General features: G+C 62.9%; 1 protein-coding gene across 1 annotated transcript in view; it reads left to right on the top strand.

Moving 5' to 3' along the window:
* IGSF9B (immunoglobulin superfamily member 9B) overlaps positions 1-17,306 on the top strand; it is a 42,234-nt gene that overhangs the window by 6,866 nt on the left and 18,062 nt on the right. Inside the window, exons 2-12 of the mRNA XM_073807972.1 lie at positions 2,293-2,490; positions 3,939-4,085; positions 8,938-9,089; positions 9,338-9,455; positions 10,511-10,652; positions 10,930-11,075; positions 13,216-13,358; positions 13,645-13,785; positions 13,870-13,986; positions 14,231-14,381; positions 15,158-15,269. Coding sequence (XP_073664073.1) covers positions 2,293-2,490; positions 3,939-4,085; positions 8,938-9,089; positions 9,338-9,455; positions 10,511-10,652; positions 10,930-11,075; positions 13,216-13,358; positions 13,645-13,785; positions 13,870-13,986; positions 14,231-14,381; positions 15,158-15,269 — 1,567 coding nt within the window. The remainder of the gene's footprint in view (positions 1-2,292; positions 2,491-3,938; positions 4,086-8,937; positions 9,090-9,337; positions 9,456-10,510; positions 10,653-10,929; positions 11,076-13,215; positions 13,359-13,644; positions 13,786-13,869; positions 13,987-14,230; positions 14,382-15,157; positions 15,270-17,306) is intronic.

A 17,306-nucleotide genomic window follows, 5' to 3' on the forward strand; every position in this document is an offset into this window, starting at 1 on the left:
CCACCACGCCCCGCCCCGGCCTTCTTCCTGGGAAGCGGGTCTCTTTTGGCTTTGCTCCTGTCTCTGGACTGCTGGCCTCACCGTGTCCTCTCTCAGCTGCCGGCCGCTGGTGGAAGGGTCCTCAGGAAGAACCGTGGAGGCGGGGCTGAGGCCCGAGTGGGCCTTGGTGGGGTGGGTGCGTAGCCCTGAGTCCAGGCTGGCGGGGGCTGGTGTGGAAGAGGCTGCCTCGCTGCTATGCAGTGAGAATGAGGCAGCCCAGGTGCAGACCCTCACCCCGCCAGAGCCTCCAGAGCCTTCGGTGTGAGAGGGGGGCAAGCGACCCTGCCCCCTGCCCCAGGCGCTGGGGCCAGAGCCTGGGAAGGAGCCCCTTCTGTGGAGGCCTCTGCCCCCCAGGTGACAGCCCCCGGGAGGAGCCGCCTCCTCTTACCCTGGTTCCTGTATTGCCTCTCTTCTCCTCCAAAGCCTACACACTCACACGTGCATGCACACACGTACACACGCGCACACACGCGCGCACACGCGCTGCTTTCCCTGCTTGCTCAGGTGGCCTGCTCCTTGCCCATCCCTGCAGGGTCCAGGAGCAGCCTCTGTGCCTGGGTGCTGCGCTGGGCTCTGTCCCCACCTGGTGCCCCTGGGGTGTGGTGGGGGTGCCTGCTGCGCTTTCCCTGAGGGGCTGGAATTCAAACTTAGCCTAAAGCAGGGCTGGGAGGGTTGGAAAACCGGCTGGGGCCTCAGGCAGGTGAGGGCAACAGTCTGCTCTGCTCCAAAAATACTCTGTGATCTTAGCTCTTTCTCTAGAAAACAGTGATGTCACCGGTAGCCAATCAGCTTCTGGAAGGGTTGCCTCCTCCTTCTTCCGCAATTTGCAGGAGGAGAGGGAGCTGGAGCCGGAGGGAGAAAAGGAGAGACAGACAGAGACATAGACCCAGAGAGGTGGAGGCAGAGCTCACCACGGAGACCGGGCAGTGGAAAAGCAAAACCCCTTCCCCGGCACAGGCGAACGGAACCCCACACGTTCCCCCAACACACACACGCGCTGATAGAGACATATAAACGGGGAGGTGGGGAGAGACAGGCAGGTAGACAGAATCACCCATGCAGCGGGGAGCTAGAGAGAAATGACAGAGACACAGCGAGACAGACGTTGGAGGAGGATCCGGAGCCGAACAGAGAGTCAGAAAGACACAGAGACACGAAGGAGAGACGGACGAGAGGTGCGGGGCCGGAGCCCCCAGGGGTGGAAGGGGTGGTCAGAATCAGGCCCAGAGGCACTCGGAGGACGGTGGCTGCTCTCCTGGGCGTCCCGGGCTGGGAGCCTCCGCGGAGCAGCCGCTGTCCCTGGTGCTGCCTGGAGGGGTCCAGCCGGGACTGGAGGGGAGGGGCGGGGTGGAAGGGCTGGGGTCTGGGGGGTAGTGTGGGTACTGGAGGGAAGGCAGCGGGAGGGGCCTCTTTCACTTTGGAAGGGAGCTGGACAAGGTGCCTTTGGGCTGGAGGTGGGGTTGCAGGCCTCGGGGCGGAGCCTGGGTTAACCGCTTCTCTCTGCGGCTGGGCTGGGGGTGGGGCCGCTGGGGAGCCTCTCCCGCCTCATCTTGCGTCCCTTCCAGTCCCTTTCGGGAGGGTGGCCGAGCCCTATCCAGCCGTGCGCCTCGTCCTCTGCCGGAGGTGGGGATGTTCCCCTTAGCTGGCTGAGGTTAGCAGCCCAAGGGTCCCCCTCCTGCGTCCCTAGTCTCCTGCGGTATTAACGGTGATGTCTGGGGCTTCGCAGCCTGATAGACTTGGGGCGTGGAAACTGGCGGGCTGGAGGCCCCTCCTGCTCCCTCCTCTGCGGCACGCGGCGGACCGAGGGAGGAGGGGCAGAAAGGCCAGCTCCGGCCCCCGGGGTTTTCCGTCTGCTGATGCCAGGAGCAGCCTCTGCGCAGCCTGTTAGGGATTCCCCGTTCCTGCATGGAGCACTCTTGTTTCGCGCTGTGAACATCAGGCTGAGCTGGGGGCGGGGCGTGGGAGGACGACTGCCTCTGCAGCCCCTGCCAGGCTCCATTGGGAATTATCCTGGTGCAGGAAGACGTCCCATGTTCACCCGCTGCAGCGCCCGGGCCACGGTGTCCACAGAGGGGCCGAGGCCCCTCCACCTTCTCAGTGGCCATGCTCCTCAGAGCTGGCGCGGGTGTCATGGGGGAGGGCGCGGTCGGGCTCCGCTCTTTGGGGTTGGCAGGGCAGGGGTGGCCTCTGGGGGGGCCGGGCAGGATCTCCTTTCACCTCCTTCCCTGTGTCCCCGTGTGGCTGTCCCGATAGGTGCCCACGGCCTGCGAGAGGAGCCCGAGTTCGTGACCGCGAGGGCCGGCGAGAGCGTGGTCCTGCGATGCGACGTGGTCCACCCGGTGACGGGGCAGCCCCCGCCCTATGTCGTCGAGTGGTTCAAGTTCGGGGTGCCCATCCCCATCTTCATCAAGTTTGGCTACTACCCGCCCCATGTGGACCCTGAGTATGCAGGTAAGGCCTTCCCGCCTGGCTCCAGGGCCCCCGCACCGTCCCTCCTGCCTGTGTCTCGTGGCCTCTTGTCTTTTCCGACGGGCCTCTTATCTCTGTTTTCCAGTCGCTGTCTCTGTCCTCCCATCCTTTGCACTCTGGTAGGTTTTAATTAAGTGGCGTGAGGAGAGGGACATGGAGGTGGGGCAGACACAGAGCTTCCTGCACAGCCCCGTTGGGCTGCAGGGGCCAAGGCCAGAGGAGGAGAAGGGAGCCCAGGAGCCTGATGTGTGGGAGAGGAGGCCGGCGGGAGGGCGGCTGGCTCGGCAGGAGCAGCTGCGTCAGAGCCATGGCGGCCGCGGGGTTTGCTCTGTCTGGCTTTGCCCACTCCCTCCCTCTGGCTCTGAAGTTGGGGCCTCATCCAGTCCTGAGTGTGGGGAAGTGTCTGGGCGCCTGCTGCACTTGGTGCCTCGTCCTCCGGCCTCCCTTCTCCCTCCTCCTGGCCCCAGTGCTGTCTTGCTCTGCAATTACTCCTGCCAGTGGTGGCCTCACTGAGTCACTGTCAGGGCCTGCCTGCCAGGGAGGAGGGCGTGGGGCGGTGTGAGTGAGGGGCGTGTGTGCCTGTGCGAGGGTTGCACGTGGGCTTGTGTGTGTGCATGCATGTCTGAGTGTGTGTACGCATGCACGTGTGTTGGGGTCTAAAGGAAGAGAGGAAACTGGTGGGACACAGCTTTTATCTTTACCTCTGATTTCTGAGGTCTGCATTGCATTTTTCTCAGCTTCTATTTTTCTCTCTCCCTCTTCCTCCTCCTGTGTCTGTGTCTCTTCGGCCCTGGTTGGTTTTGACTGTCTGGTTTGTAGGCAGATTGCCACTACCGAGGAGACAAGGAGGAAAGCACAGGAGGTCGTGACACTGGGGCGAGGAGTGGGCCTGAGTGGAGAGTGAGCGGAGGGGGGACCCCGAGGGCTGCTCTGGGGAAGGGAATGGAGTTAGGGAGGGCGGCTCGGGTCTTTGCTCGCCTGCCAGCCACTCCTCATTCTTGGGCTACAGGCCCTGCGGCCACGCTCGGAACCTGGGCTCTGGCTGGATGAACGCTCTGCTCTCTGGCCTCCGCGACAGGACTAGGAGGGGACGCCGGCACCCTGTCCCCAGCGGCCTCTTCTCTGCCCACCACAGGAGTGCTGGGCAGACAGGGTGCTGGGCGTGGCAGCCACGGGGACCTGCTGGGGCGGGGTCCCTCTCCTCTTCTTCTGGGCTCTCTGGCCCCCTTCCCACCAGCTCCGTATCCCTTCTGCCTTTCCTTGGCTCCAAGAGAATGGGAAGTTGCAGGGAACTGAGGCTTTCTCGGTGCAGCTGGCGGGCAGCGAGGCTGGGGCTCTCGGGGCCGCCCTGCTCTGGGCCTGCCCGGCGGCGGGCTGGGGTCACAAGGGTGCTCTGCGCGCCCCTGACCCACTTTGTCCCCTCTCCACAGGCCGCGCGAGCCTCCACGACAAGGCATCCCTGCGGCTGGAGCAGGTGCGCGCCGAGGACCAGGGCTGGTACGAGTGCAAGGTGCTCCTGCTGGACCAGCAGTACGACACCTTCCACAACGGCAGCTGGGTGCACCTCACCATCCACGGTGCGTGCGTGGGCCTGTGCGTGCGCGTGCCTGTGTGCAGGCATGAGAGTGTGCGTGCGTGCGAGTGAGCGGGCAGACGTGCGTGGTGCGTACTTGCGTGACTGTGCACGCAGGCGTGTGAGCGTGCGTGCGTGCGTGCGCGTGCGCCTCCTTCCGGCGCTCCCGGGCTGGGGGCCTCAGGCCCCCTCGCTCGTCCTGGAGCCCCTGGGGGCCATGGGCACAGAGGCCTGGCAGCTCCCGGCACCAGGGCGTTTGCCGCGGGCGGGGTCGTCAGAGCCCAGCGCAGGGAGGTGGAAACCAGCACCCGAAACTGGTAGGGTTAAGGATCTGCGGGGCGGACTTGGGAGCAGCCGCAGGAAGGCTCTCTCCGGGCACCTCCCCGTTACAGCCTCCTCCTTTAGACCGTTCGCCTCAGTAACCGTTGGGCGCCAGTCTCCACGCTGGGTGATCCGCAGCAGCAGAGCGCACCCAGGGCCGGGCGGGGATCCTGCTGGTCCCGGTCCGGAGGGTACCTTCTGATGCCCGCGGGTACTTACCGCCCTCGTGCTGTGCCGTGCTTCCCAGGGGCCGGGATTTCCCTGGACCGAGGGTCCCCTGTGCCCTTGGGAGCCCTCGCTTGGGAGGGGACATTCCGGAGGAGCCAGGGGGCGCCGGAACCGGCAGAAAGTGGAAGAAGTGGTCCCCATGGTGGAGGGGAGCAGGGTTTTTGCTTTGATTTTTTTTTTTTTTTTGGTGGTACGCGGGCCTCTCACTGTTGTGGCCTCTCCCGTTGCGGAGCACAGGCTCCGGACACGCAGGCCCAGCGGCCATGGCTCACGGGCCCAGCCGCTCTGTGGCATGTGGGATCCTCCCGGACCGGGGCACGAACCTGTGTCCCCTGCATCGGCAGGCGGACGCTCAACCACTGCGCCACCAGGAAAGCCCTTTGATTTGTTTTTCTGACCATACAGTTACTTTTGCTTCAGTTTATGAGCCGACGTGTTCAGCCACCGCGTGTTGCAGATGCTGCACTGGTTATTGAGGTGTCAACAGGTGTGCTTTGGACACGCCCCCCACTGCTTGCGTCTTTCTGGGTGTGATGTCTGTGACCCTGGGTGCCACGGTCTGGAGAGAGCAATGGGCGCTTGCCTGGGTTGCAAGTTTCTCTGAGCCTCGAGGGTCCCTGCCTTGTGGGGTCGGGTCAGGCTGTGCTCCTTCCGCCTTGAAAACCCATCCAGGGCCCTGGAAGAACAGAGTATTTTAGCCAGAGCACTGGTCTCTGGAAAGCGAACTTAGGGACGGTGGCCCTGGGTCAGTGGTCCAGGCTGCCTGAGCCCCTGGATGCAGGCGCACCTGCTGGTCAGTCCCCAGAGACCGATTGGAGGCTTATTTTGAATCTTGGTTGGGCTGTCCCCACCACCCGCGAGTTTTTGAGTCATCCCTTTTCGATGCCAGCTGTTGTGTGTGCCCAGAATGAAAACGGCTTAATATTAGCCCAAGCAGAACATAATTAGGAAGGTAAACCTGCTGCTGACAGCGTCACTGATGAGCACCGAGCCAAGAGCCCCACGCTGCTTGCTTGCTTCTGCCCTTTCCCGAGGCGGGCCGACGCCTCCTGCAGCCTCACCTCCTCCCCTCACATCACTGCTGGGGCCGGTCCAGCAAGCAGAGAAGCAGGCATGCGCAGACACTGCGAGCCGGGACGCAGAGCTTCCTCCTGTTAGAGTCGTGTGTCCTGTTAGAGCTCGGGCTCCGTCTGCACCAGGGGGAGTTCGTGGCTGGGAATTCCTCGTTGCTTGGGTGGACCGGCATGGAACGCGGCCCGATGAGACTCAGCTTATTTCACGGATCCACCGCGTTAGCTGTCTGATCCCTGGCACCCATATCATTTCTCTGAGCTTCCCTTTTGTGTTTCTAAGAACAAAGCCTGTTTGTAGGGCTGTTGTGAAGGTTAAGGGAAACGCTGTGGGTGAAGACGTCTGGCACCGCGCCTGGAAGGTTGGCTGCGCAGGGTCATCGTGTGCAGAATGCTGGTTATCCTCCTCCTTAGGGGAGAAAAAGATGAAGTCGGGTAGCACAGGAGGCGCCTCAGGTTGGGAGAGGTGGCCTGTGGTGGTCGGAGAGCCCTTGGGAATACACCCACAATCACCCATTCAACACACATTTCTGAACATCCACTTGGCCGGCTGTGGGGAAACGCAGTGGGTGTGACCCAGACCCAGCTCTGAAGGACACGTCACGAGGCAGTCAGGTCCAGAGAGGATTGCAGTATGGGCTTTGGGAGCATGAGGGATGGAGGGCTTCTCTGAGGCAGTGAGCCCTGGGCAGAGACCCTTCGGGGAGGAGGAGTCTGCCAGGTGCGGGGGCAGGAGGCGGGAAGGGTGTTCCAGGGCAGAGGGAACAGCATGCCTGGAGGCCCAGAGGAAGGAGAGCCGGCGCACTTAGGCAACGGAAGGGTCAGGCTTTAGCACTGGGGCTCATCATCGGATGCTTCCCCTCACCAGGGGCCTCCCTCTCCAAGGGTGGACACCACAGGCACCTCCCAACGTGAGCGATCTCACCCTTTCTTCCTCCTGCATTCTGAGGTTCCTTCCCGTGTAAATACTTCCATTATCGAAGGAAAGAGTTTGGAGCACCAACATTCCGTTGCTTCCAAACTAGAATATTTAATGTCAGGCATTTCTGACTGGGATCACCTTTGGAAAGTGAAAAATTAGAATCACAGATTGTCTTATTCTCCTTCTGTGTTTTCTCGAAGACCAGTTGGGAGGAAACAAGCCCAGTTGTTTCTTTATTGCATATAAAATACCTGGAAAGCCAGAGTGAAACCTTGCTTTAGGTCAATGAATTGCTTGGAGAGACCAGCCTATTTCTAACGTGCACGATTAATTATAGGGCATTTGTAGAGAAGAATTAAGCCTAGAAGTGCAGCTGGTAAGCTCACACCTGATCCAGTAAATAATCCGGAAAACTCGAAATTGTTCCAAGTGCTTTCCTGATTAGCACCTAAACAGTAAAGTAATTATGTAATTAGTAATTAATTTGTCACTTCAGGATGTAATTTATCATATTATCTTTTCTTTAAGTGTGACGCAGAGGTAACAGAGGCCATGGCTGTGTGAGCTGGAGTTCAAGGGCAGGCGTGGCGGGAGGGCTCTGCTGGGGTGAGCGCGCGGCCAGGCCAGGAGGGGCCTGGGGTTCGGATGCCAGGTTCCCTCTGCAAGGACTTGGAATGAGTTTTACCATCACTTTTGGTGTATTAGACGTTGGATGAGGATGGACTTTCTCAAGGATGTGTCGTGAGTGATGAAGCCTGCTTTCTGGTCACCCCGTCCTCACTCCTGTGCCCCCTGTGCGGCCACGCTCAGCGGAGGGGTGGGGAGATCATCGAAGAAAGCCGTCTCGCCATGGTCTTGTCTTCGGTTTTGCGTTTGCATTTGTGTTGCTCTGCTGTGTGTGTGTGTATGTGTGTGTGTGTGCGCGCATGTGTGCAGGTGTGTGGCTCCTTCATTGCATTCATCCGTCTGTTCAACCAATGTTTGTCGAGACTCTACTACGTGCCAGGAACTGCGCTAAAAGCTGGGCACATAGTGGGATTCTTGGAAATCTCTGCTCTCAGGAGACTTGGTCGTAAGTGCTTTAAACAGTCTTGAGGAGATAGGAATGCAGCAGGTGCCTTCCTAGCCCGGCTGACCAGGTGAGGCAGAGGTGGCATTTTAGCAAAGGTGAGCAGGCGCCGCAAGGGTGAGATGTGGGTCCAGCCCAGGAGGGGGGTGGCCGACGCAGAGCCCCCAGGAACGGAAGTCCTTGGCACGTGTAGGAAGACGGGAAGCCTGTTGTGTCGGAGCAGAGTTGAGGGGTGTGCAACGGGAGGTGAGGCTGGTGGCAGGTGGTGGGTGGCCGTGACCCCCGGCGTGTCCTGGGCCTGGGGCAGGGCAGCCTCCGAGGAGACCCCTCTCACAGCTTCTCGTCAGGGCCTCAGGAGCCCTGGGCGGCCGACAGCAATGACAGTGACGACAGAATGACCACCATTTCACATGTGTACGTCTTACCTGCTCCTTTCACGGACTTTACCTCGCTAATTCCTGCCACTGGTCTTGAGGGTGGGGTTTAGGTAGAGCCCAGAGTGGCTGAGCCCAGGGTTACAGAGCGAGTGGCAGCTGGATTTGAACTTGGAGCCTTGAGCCCGGTGCTGTGGACCCTAGGCTGGTGTCAGCAGTGCTCCCCACTCCAGAAGACCCCGCATGATCGTCCAGGGAGTTGGGGTTGATCAGGTGGCTTCTATAGGCAGCTCAGACAGGTGAGACAGAGTGTGTTATTCGTACCGGCTGGGATTTTAGTCAGAACTCTGAGGCAGGTGCTGGGGACAGTCTGGCACAGTCTTAGAGAATTCAGGAGCGAGGAGCCCGTGGACCGGGCCGTCTGCCTGGTGGGGGATCGTCGCTGCAGAGCCTGGGCGAGTCTTTGTCACCTGGCTTGAGATCCGTGCTAGGCCTGACAGGGCTCAGACGGCAGATGTCCCAGAACCGTGGGCCTGCTTGGGCTGGGGTTACAGAAGGAGGGGCGTCTGGACGATCGTGGGGTGACGGGTGCCTCATTCATTGCTGCATCCCTGGTGCTGAGCATGGGGGCCTCCCTGTGGGTGCTGGACAAACAGTCCTTTATTGGGAGTTGGGTGTGTGCAATGGGGGGAGTTTAGACATGGGATCCAGCCATACTGAGTTCCAGGTCCCCCCGCACAAGGCAGGGCCTGCCACCTGTGTCACCTCCGACCTCCTGGAGGGCGCCGGCCTCGTGGGGTGGCCCAGCGCAGGGCCCTCGCTGTGCGCAGGGCCGCTGGCTGACCCCACCCCGCGCCTTGGGTCTCTTGCAGCTCCTCCCACCTTTACAGAAACCCCCCCCCAGTACATCGAGGCCAAGGAGGGCAGCAGCATCACCATGACCTGCACAGCTTTTGGGAACCCGAAGCCCATCGTCACCTGGCTGAAGGAGGGGATGCTGCTAGGTGCCAGCGGCAAGTACCAGGTGAGTGTGGGTCTGCCGCGGCCGCTGCACCCACTCCTCCTTGCCCTGAGCCTCCGTCCTTGTGACAGTTCACACTGCGGAGGCGCAGGTGGGGCTGGAGGCGGCAGGCGGAGCGGCTGGCACCCGTGTCCTCGGAGGGAGAAGCCTGCTTCCGTGTCCCCAGGTGCATGGGCCCCAGGCCACTTCCACCTGGGATGGGGTTGGCGGGCCCAGGGCTGGGAGCTGAGCCCGACTCTCCTCGGCCACAGGTGAGTGACGGCAGCCTGACGGTGACTTCGGTCAGTCGGGAGGACAGAGGTGCCTACACCTGTCGCGCGTACAGCATCCAGGGGGAGGCCATCCACACCACCCACCTGCTCGTCCAAGGTGAGAGCGATCTGGCCTCTATGCCCTGGGCCTCTGGCAGGGAGTTCCGGCCCCACTGAGCTTGGGGGGTTCTTTCCAGGGCGTGGGTGGCTCAGCTGGGGGTGGTGGGAGCTCCTCTCCATATCGTGGGGCTCCTTGGTGGCCTGCGGCGGCCCCCCCGTGAGGTGGCGGGAGGCGTGCCATGCCCAGTGGGTTTCTGCTTTCTCTGAATGTCCGGAGGGCATCCCGCTGGGCCTCCTCCTTCCCCGGGGGAGGAGCCCTCTCTCAGGCCTCCACCCTCTGACGATGGCATCAGTAAATAAAGATAGGAATTCCGTCCAACCCCAGAGGGTTAAATAACATGGAGGGCATTTGGTGGGGCTGGCGTCTGTGGGGTCAGCACCTGAGATGCCGGTCTGCCTTGCCTGGGACCTCGAAGCCCCCAGAGGGGGCAGCCTCCGTCCTGCTCGAGGGGTCGGGTGGCGGCTGTGCGCTGCTTCTGCGACTTGGGCCTGTCTGGAAGGCTCGCACTGCTGGGGCTGCTGGAGCTCCACCCCTCTCCTCCCCTGCCCCAACCCGCCCACCACCCTTATCTGGTCAGCCGGAAGCCTCTTACTCCTCCAGAGGCAAGGCGGTTCCTTTCTCCTTGCTGCACATGTGCTGCCCTGGGCTCCACTGCAGAGAAGGAGGGGCAGGGAGGGCCGTGTGCGTGTGTGTATGTGAGTGTGCACGCCTGTGTAGGGGTTAACTGGCTGTTCGGAAGCCAGGTTTACAGCGGGGCTGTGCGTGGGGCGGGCGTCTACAGCAGGCTGGGAGCACACGGCCACACCTCCGGACCCCTTGCATCCCTGGGACTTGCAGGGAGAGGAAGAACCTGAGCACAGGCAGCAGCTGGATGCGTCTCCATGACAACTGCTTGGCTGCGCTGCCAGCTCCTGGACCAGTGCCTTCCCCGCTGTCCCTCCCAGGGCTTGGGGTGCCCCTTCCTGAGGGTCGGAGCCTCCTGGGAGCCCAGCGCTGTGGTCCTCCCCCAACCCCCCCGCCAGGAGAAGTCATGCTTGTTCCTGTCCCCCCAGGACCTCCCTTCATCGTCTCCCCTCCTGAGAACATCACTGTCAACATATCCCAGGATGCTCTGCTCACCTGCCGGGCAGAGGCCTATCCCGGCAACCTTACCTACACCTGGTACTGGCAGGACGAGAATGTCTACTTCCAGAAGTGAGTGCCTGCCCTTCCCTTGGAGCCCAGCCAGGCCCCCTCGGGGTGAAGCTTCCGAGCAGGGGCTGCCCTTGGGCTCTGGGAGCTGGCAGGGGTTGGGGGCATCCAGTCCATGTGTCCCTCATGCTGAGGCCAGTGTGTGTGCAGACGGCGCCTGTCCCCCTCCTCAGCCGTGCGGAGGACTCGCTGGCATGTCGTCCCAGTGTTGAATGGAAGACGCCTGCCCCCCGCCGCCAGCCCCCCCCGCCATTGTGTCCTGTGTTCTGTGTCCCTGCAGTGATCTGAAGCTGAGGGTGCGGATCCTGATCGACGGGACCCTGATTATCTTCCGGGTGAAGCCTGAGGACGCGGGGAAGTATACCTGCGTCCCCAGCAACAGCCTGGGACGCTCACCCTCCGCCTCGGCGTACCTGACCGTGCAGTGTGAGTGGGGCAGGCTCAGGCCACGCTGGCCACATGGGGGGCTGGAGGGCTGCGTGGAGGCAGTGTGGGCGGAGGAGGGGCCGAGGCGGGGACGGGACAGCGCGGGAGGAGGCCTGACCCGTGCTGGCCAGCGGAGGTGAATCGAGCCCCCGCCAGGCTCTTCTCCGGGCCGCACGGCCGCCCGTGTCCACTAATCCATTCCGTCAGCCTCGCCCCGGTTGGGCTCAGGGACAGGCAGGCCTTCTGGACGCCGTCCTCGTGCCGGCGCTGGCCAGCTCCTCTGTCCGCACCTTGAATGAGGTGTTTTTTTTCTTAGTATCTGAGGGCCATGTGGCTCAGACCCAGTGGGGCAGCTCTCCTGCCGCTCTCTGCTCCCCTGCTGGGTGGGCAAAGGGGACAGATCCTCTCTGGGGTGACTAATCCGCTTCCCCAGCAGCGGGCCCCTGGTGGCTTCCCTGCCGCGCCTTCCAGGGCTGCCCGAGACCCAGGGGAAGGGGCTGCTCTTGGGCCGGAACGACCGAGGGCTTTTGTGCAGCGTCATTCAGCTTGCTGGTCTCGAGTGGGGGAGAGGATGAGTGCCGAGGGCTAATCTCTTCCTCCTGATTGGAGGATGGCTCCGTCACTTTGACAATAAAGGCCCCTCTTGACGTGGTAGGTGACAGGCTATCCATCACACAAGGGCTCGTGTGCAAGAACCACTCCCTCCCACAACACGGAGGGGCGGGCGAGAGTATGACCATCTGGAGAGGTGGCATCTGAGCTGAGGACATTAGAACAGCTGGTGACCCCGGGAGGCGGGCTGAGCATGGGCCTGGCAGTGGGCCCCCCGAGTCCTGACCTCACGCCCTCACGTGGTGATGCTGCTGGTGTGGGCAGAGGCCTCCTCTCCGCTGTCCACAGCCGAGGACGACTTTCAGCTGCTGTCTTATGCGTCCCGAGTTCTTAAGAGCTGTGAGGCCTAAGGAAAGCTGTGTGACTCAGAACCCCAGGCCTGTGCCACCCAGGAGAGAAAAAGCTCTGACAAGTTACTTACTGTGTGCCCAGGCTGTGAAGGTGCCAAGGGCGGGGCAGGCTCCTTGCGGAGCAGAACCTCTCTGCCTGTGTCACCCGGGCATGGAGGGGGCAGTGGCGGAGGCAGAGGGCCGGCAGGGGTGGTCTCCAAAGGATGATGATCCATCAGGACCAAGGCTTCCGTCCTCCAGGCTGTGGCCGTGTCTGCTGAGGGAAGCGTTTCTCTGTCTCCCTCTGGCACCATCACCCACTCCCACTTGTCGTTTTTTACCTCTTCCCTGCCTTCAAAGAGAACCTGTTGGGTGAGATTTTCAGGTGGGTGAGACAAGGATCTTTATTTCTGCTAAAAAGCAGTGTTCAGAGTATTTCTCATTCATAAACCCTTTGAAAACCTTGGAGGAGAAAAAAAAAAAATCTACCATACGAAAGTAGGAAGCCATGTCTAAATATATACTTTGGCCTGGTATTTATGCAATGCTCTTCTCTGAAGGGCTCCAGACGCTAACAGAGCCGCCCATTCATCCTCACCGCCTCCCGGGCAGTTCTGGGTCCTTCTCCTCCATGGCCCTCGTGGGAGCCCGGGAGCCTGGCGGGGGGGGGGCGGGCGGCTCACCCACGTCACAGAGCTGCTGCTCCTGCTGTCCTGAGAAACTTCCAGCAGCTCCGTGGCTGACTCTGCACCCCACCTGCACAGATGGGAAACCGAGGCAGGGCAGAAAAGCAGCCTTGTGGTTCCGCCCCTGGTCGCCGTCCGCAGAGGACGTGGGGCGAGGAAGGGCTTGGGGTCCCGCAGACACTCGGGAGGGATGCTGCTATCTTATGCGTCCCGGCGGCTGTTGCGTCTCCGGGCAGAGGTGTGTGGGGGGAGCTGCAGGCCGGCAGGAGCAGCGGTGCCTCCGTGCATTCAGACGGGTGTTCTTAAGAATGCAGGGCTGCACAGATAGGACGGTTGCTGTGGCCTCTGGGCGGTCAGCCCGTGGAGTGGGCTTTGCCATCTCGTGGCCCCCGCTGGGCCGACACCTGGCACTGCGCCGAGTGGGGGGCCCTGGGCTGCGGGGTGGGTGGGCCCCCCCCCCCCCCCGCCTGCCTTCTCACCTCTGCTTCCCTCCCCACACCCGCGGCCCTGCAGACCCAGCCCGCGTCCTCAACATGCCCCCCGTGATCTATGTGCCTGTGGGAATTCATGGCTACATCCGCTGCCCTGTGGACGCAGAGCCACCGGCCACCGTGGTCAAGTGGAACAAGGACGGCCGCCCCCTGCAGGTTGAGAAGGTGCCGGAGGGCCGTGTGCCGGTCGCGGGAGGCCCCCGGCCCTGAGGTGCTACCTCTGGGGATCTGGTTCCTGCCAGGGCCCCTCCCCTCCCCCCAGGATTTGGGGAGAGCAAAGAGCTGTTTCCCGTGGGCCGAGTCCAGCAGGGCCTGGCTGTTCTCGCATCGCGAGACGCCCCCCCCCCCCCCCCAGCCTGCACACGGAGGAGCAGCTGAGGTCCAGCTGAGGGGCCTGGGCCGAGCGCCGGCTCCTGACGCCAGCTCCCCTGCGCTGTCTGTGCCCCAGCAGAACCTGGGCTGGACCCTGATGGAGGACGGCTCCATCCGAATCGAGGAGGCCACAGAGGAGGCTCTTGGCACTTACACCTGTGTGCCTTACAACACCCTGGGGACCATGGGCCAGTCCTCCCCCGCGAGGCTCGTCCTGAAGGTGAGGCCGGGGCTGCGGGCCGCCTCCGTGCGGGCACTGGGCGCCTGAAATGCCCGACGTCACGGCCTTGCCGTGCTCTCCTAGGACCCCCCGTACTTTACGGTGCTACCAGGCTGGGAGTACAGGCAAGAGGCCGGCCGGGAGCTGGTCATCCCCTGCGCCGCCGCCGGGGACCCCTTCCCTGTCATCACGTGGAGGAAGGTACCTCTGGGCTCCGGGGCTCCTGGGGAGCGCGGTAGGGGCACGGCCTGGGAACGGCGCTGTTCCCACGGGGCGGGGGCCGAGTAGCGACGGTGACTCCTGGCGCGGGGTGGGGGCGGGCAGGGAGGGCTGCGGGCTGGGGCCCGGTGCCGCCCCTGTCCTTCCTGGACCCCTGAGTGTTGGTGGCTTCTCTTCTTCCCTGCCCCTCCTCCCACCCTCCTCCCCGCCCCCGTGTTTGGCCAAGGTAGGGAAGCCCAGCAGAAGCAAGCACAGCGCCCTGCCCGGCGGGAGCCTGCAGTTCCGCGCCCTGAGTAAGGAGGACCACGGGCAGTGGGAGTGCAGCGCCACCAATGTGGTCACCAGCATCACTGCCAGCACCCACCTGACTGTCGTCGGTATGGGGCGTGGGAAGGCGGGCCGGGCTCTGGGTGTGGGGCTGTCTGCCCCCAGGTCCGGGCTGGGCCTGGCACAGGGGTCCCCTGACCTGGGGCTCCGGGCACGTGTGCCCGCTTCCTCTGCCTGCATGTTTTCCCTGCCCCTCTGGGGACAGACAGCCACAGTCGTGACAACAGCCAGTGCTTTTTGAGCATTTACCACCAGCTTTAGGCTCAGCACCTAGGGGCGCCTCGTCACACACGTGTGTGAGGTGGGAGCTGGTGTTCCCCCCACGCTCGCTCATTGAGACCGAGGCTGGTCTGGGGGGGGCGCCCTGCCTGGCGTCACTGCACTGAGTGGTAGGCCCAGGGCTCGAGCTCCTGCCGGAGGTGTTGACTGCCGTGCCGGGCTGGTGGGCGGCTCTCACATTGGTGTTTGGGTCTCAGGCCAGAGAGCCGTGTGCGACGGGGGCCTTTGGGCTTCACCTGTGGCCGTCGGCTGCACTTGATGCTCTCCAGACGAGCGTGGGCCTTCTCGGGGCTGATGACCAGGGGCTGGTTTCCCTCCGGCCCTTATTCCTGATGCTCACGCATCTCCTGCTGGAAGGACGAGCCTGCCCGCGGGACGGTTTTCCTCCTCCAGCCCCATGACCCAGCAGGGCTGGGCGCAGCTCCTCGGAGCGTCCTTGTCCCGACGTCTCCCCCGGGGCACCGCTTTTGCCAGGTGCACGAGGTCACAGCCAGCCCGGCTCCGCGGGCTCAGTTCCTCCCGCCTGAGGTGTCCGCTTGGCCTGCAGGCACCAGCCCCCATGCCCCGGGCAGTGTCCGGGTCCAGGTCTCCATGACAACTGCCAACGTGTCCTGGGAGCCAGGCTACGATGGAGGATTTGAGCAGACATTCTCTGTTTGGTACGGACCTCTGTGAGTCACCCCCGCACGCCTTGCTCTCTGCTTATCCCCCCACCCCCACCCCTCATCAGTCCCTGGGGTCAGGGGGCAGGTTATGAGAAGGGTGTGGCTCTCCACCTGCCCTACCTCCCTCCGGATGGTGGGGTGTGTTGCCCGGTGACCAGGCTCCAGGGGGGTGGGGTGTCTGGGATGACGGCGGGGCTGGGGCCTGGATGGTCCGTCACCCTGTGCTGCACGTCCTCAGCTGATCTCGCGGCCCCTCCCTGTCCTTGGCTTGCTCCTCCAGCTTGCTCTGTTCTCTGGAGCCTGGAAGAGAGTCCGGATGTTCAAGGGCATCGTAAGACAGCCAGCCACAAGCATAGATCTTTTATTCTGACCCTGCACCAGTGGTTCCAGAAAGCCAGTGTGAAGTGGTGCTCACCTTCCTGGCCTTTTCTGCACATGTGCATTTTCTCCCTAGGACCGTGTGTCTGTTGTCTTTGTACCTGGTTATACGTTCACTTAGCGAAGTGCAGAGATTTGAGATCTTTCCCAAACCTCGGGGCAGACAGACATCTTAATAATGCATGAAGCAGGCTGAGGACAGGAGGTGTAGAAAAGCTGGGAGGAGAGGCCTCAGCCGAGGTCCACCCCTCCCCTCAGGATTTTCTCTCCCCACATCCCTCTCCTGAGCCACGCACTGGCCACCTGCATCATGGGTGACATCCTCGAGTCGGGAGGGTGAGCCCTCACCTCCTCCTTTCCAGACCTGTCTCATCTGGGTGTGTAGCCCCAGCCAGGCTCACCAGGTTGGGTCGGGGGCGCCTGGAGATTCAGGGAGAGCCCTCCGTATACTTCTCAGCAGCAGGGAGTCAGAGGGACCTGGCCTGCTCCCCAGCCTCTGATTCCCTAGGTGTTCTGAGCTCTGGATGCCCACTGGACCTAGGTGGTGAGCTTGGGGGGCTCGGAGTTGAAGCGGAGCCCCCTCCCATGCCCACCTGTTCCCCAGGGCAGGCGGGACGCTGCCAGGCGGCTGCGTGGCCAGGGCAGGGCGTGTGGCCGCCTTTGGGGAGGCCCGAGCTGAAGGTCTGGGCGTGGACTGTTCCCTCGCTGCTGCGGCTCTGCTTCGCTTTGTCACTCTGCTGCCTGCTGTGGTGCCGGCGGGGGAAGGGCGGTCACGGGGCTGGGGAGGCCTCCTTCCAGCGCTGGTTTCTCTCTGCTGTGCTTTCGGCTGCCTCCGCTCCGATTCCCGGGCAGAGGCTTGAGCTGTGAGCCGTGAGCCCTTAGCCTGCAGGGGCCTGGCCTCCACGGGGGTCCTCAGGCTGCTGAGGGACTGCGTGGCCAATCCCACGGGACGATGTGTCCTCCCCGTGGTGGCGCCGGGCGCTGCGCCTGGGCGCCGGCTTCATGGCTTGCAGGGAGTCAAGTGGGCTGCAGAGCAAGGGTCGACCCTTACCCCTGGTTCCAGTGTTCTGTAGCCACAGCGCGGCCTTCCTTGGTGACCTCTAACCCAGAAGCCGTAGGGGTGGGTCCTGGTCCCCACTGTGGGGAAGCACTGATTATTTCTGTCCTGCGCCCAGCTCCTCCTCAGTGACTCAAGCCCACTCGGACATATTGTGCCCTCGGGGTCACGCAGGTCCCACTTTGGCTGTCCCCGGGAGGCCGGGTGGCCAAGGGCACCCGGCCTCCCCCTGGTCCTGCTCATCCCCACTTTCCCACTTTGGTACCTGCCTTGTTCCCAGCGTCCTCACTCCCAGGGCTGCGCCACTCTTAGGGCTCTGACCAGGGTGAGATTCTCCCAGAATGCAATTGGTAATTTGACCAGTATCTCGAGCATCAGTAACGCCAAGGGTCCCTTTTCAGAGAATAGGCGCCAGTAGTGGCTGGGGACCTGGCTTCATGGGGACCGGCACAGCCACAGCTGGGGGGTTGTGACCTGCTCCTGACCTCTAAGCTGGGGAGGCTGGGGCAGCGCCCCCAACTCCAGCACCTGTGTGCCCTCTCAAGTCTCCAGTGTAACCCACCCCGCGCCCTCGTCCCCGATCCTCTCTCTCTCGG

The sequence above is a fragment of the Tursiops truncatus genome, chromosome 8 (genome assembly GCF_011762595.2).
Source record: "Tursiops truncatus isolate mTurTru1 chromosome 8, mTurTru1.mat.Y, whole genome shotgun sequence".
In the NCBI taxonomy this organism is placed as follows: domain Eukaryota; kingdom Metazoa; phylum Chordata; class Mammalia; order Artiodactyla; family Delphinidae; genus Tursiops; species Tursiops truncatus.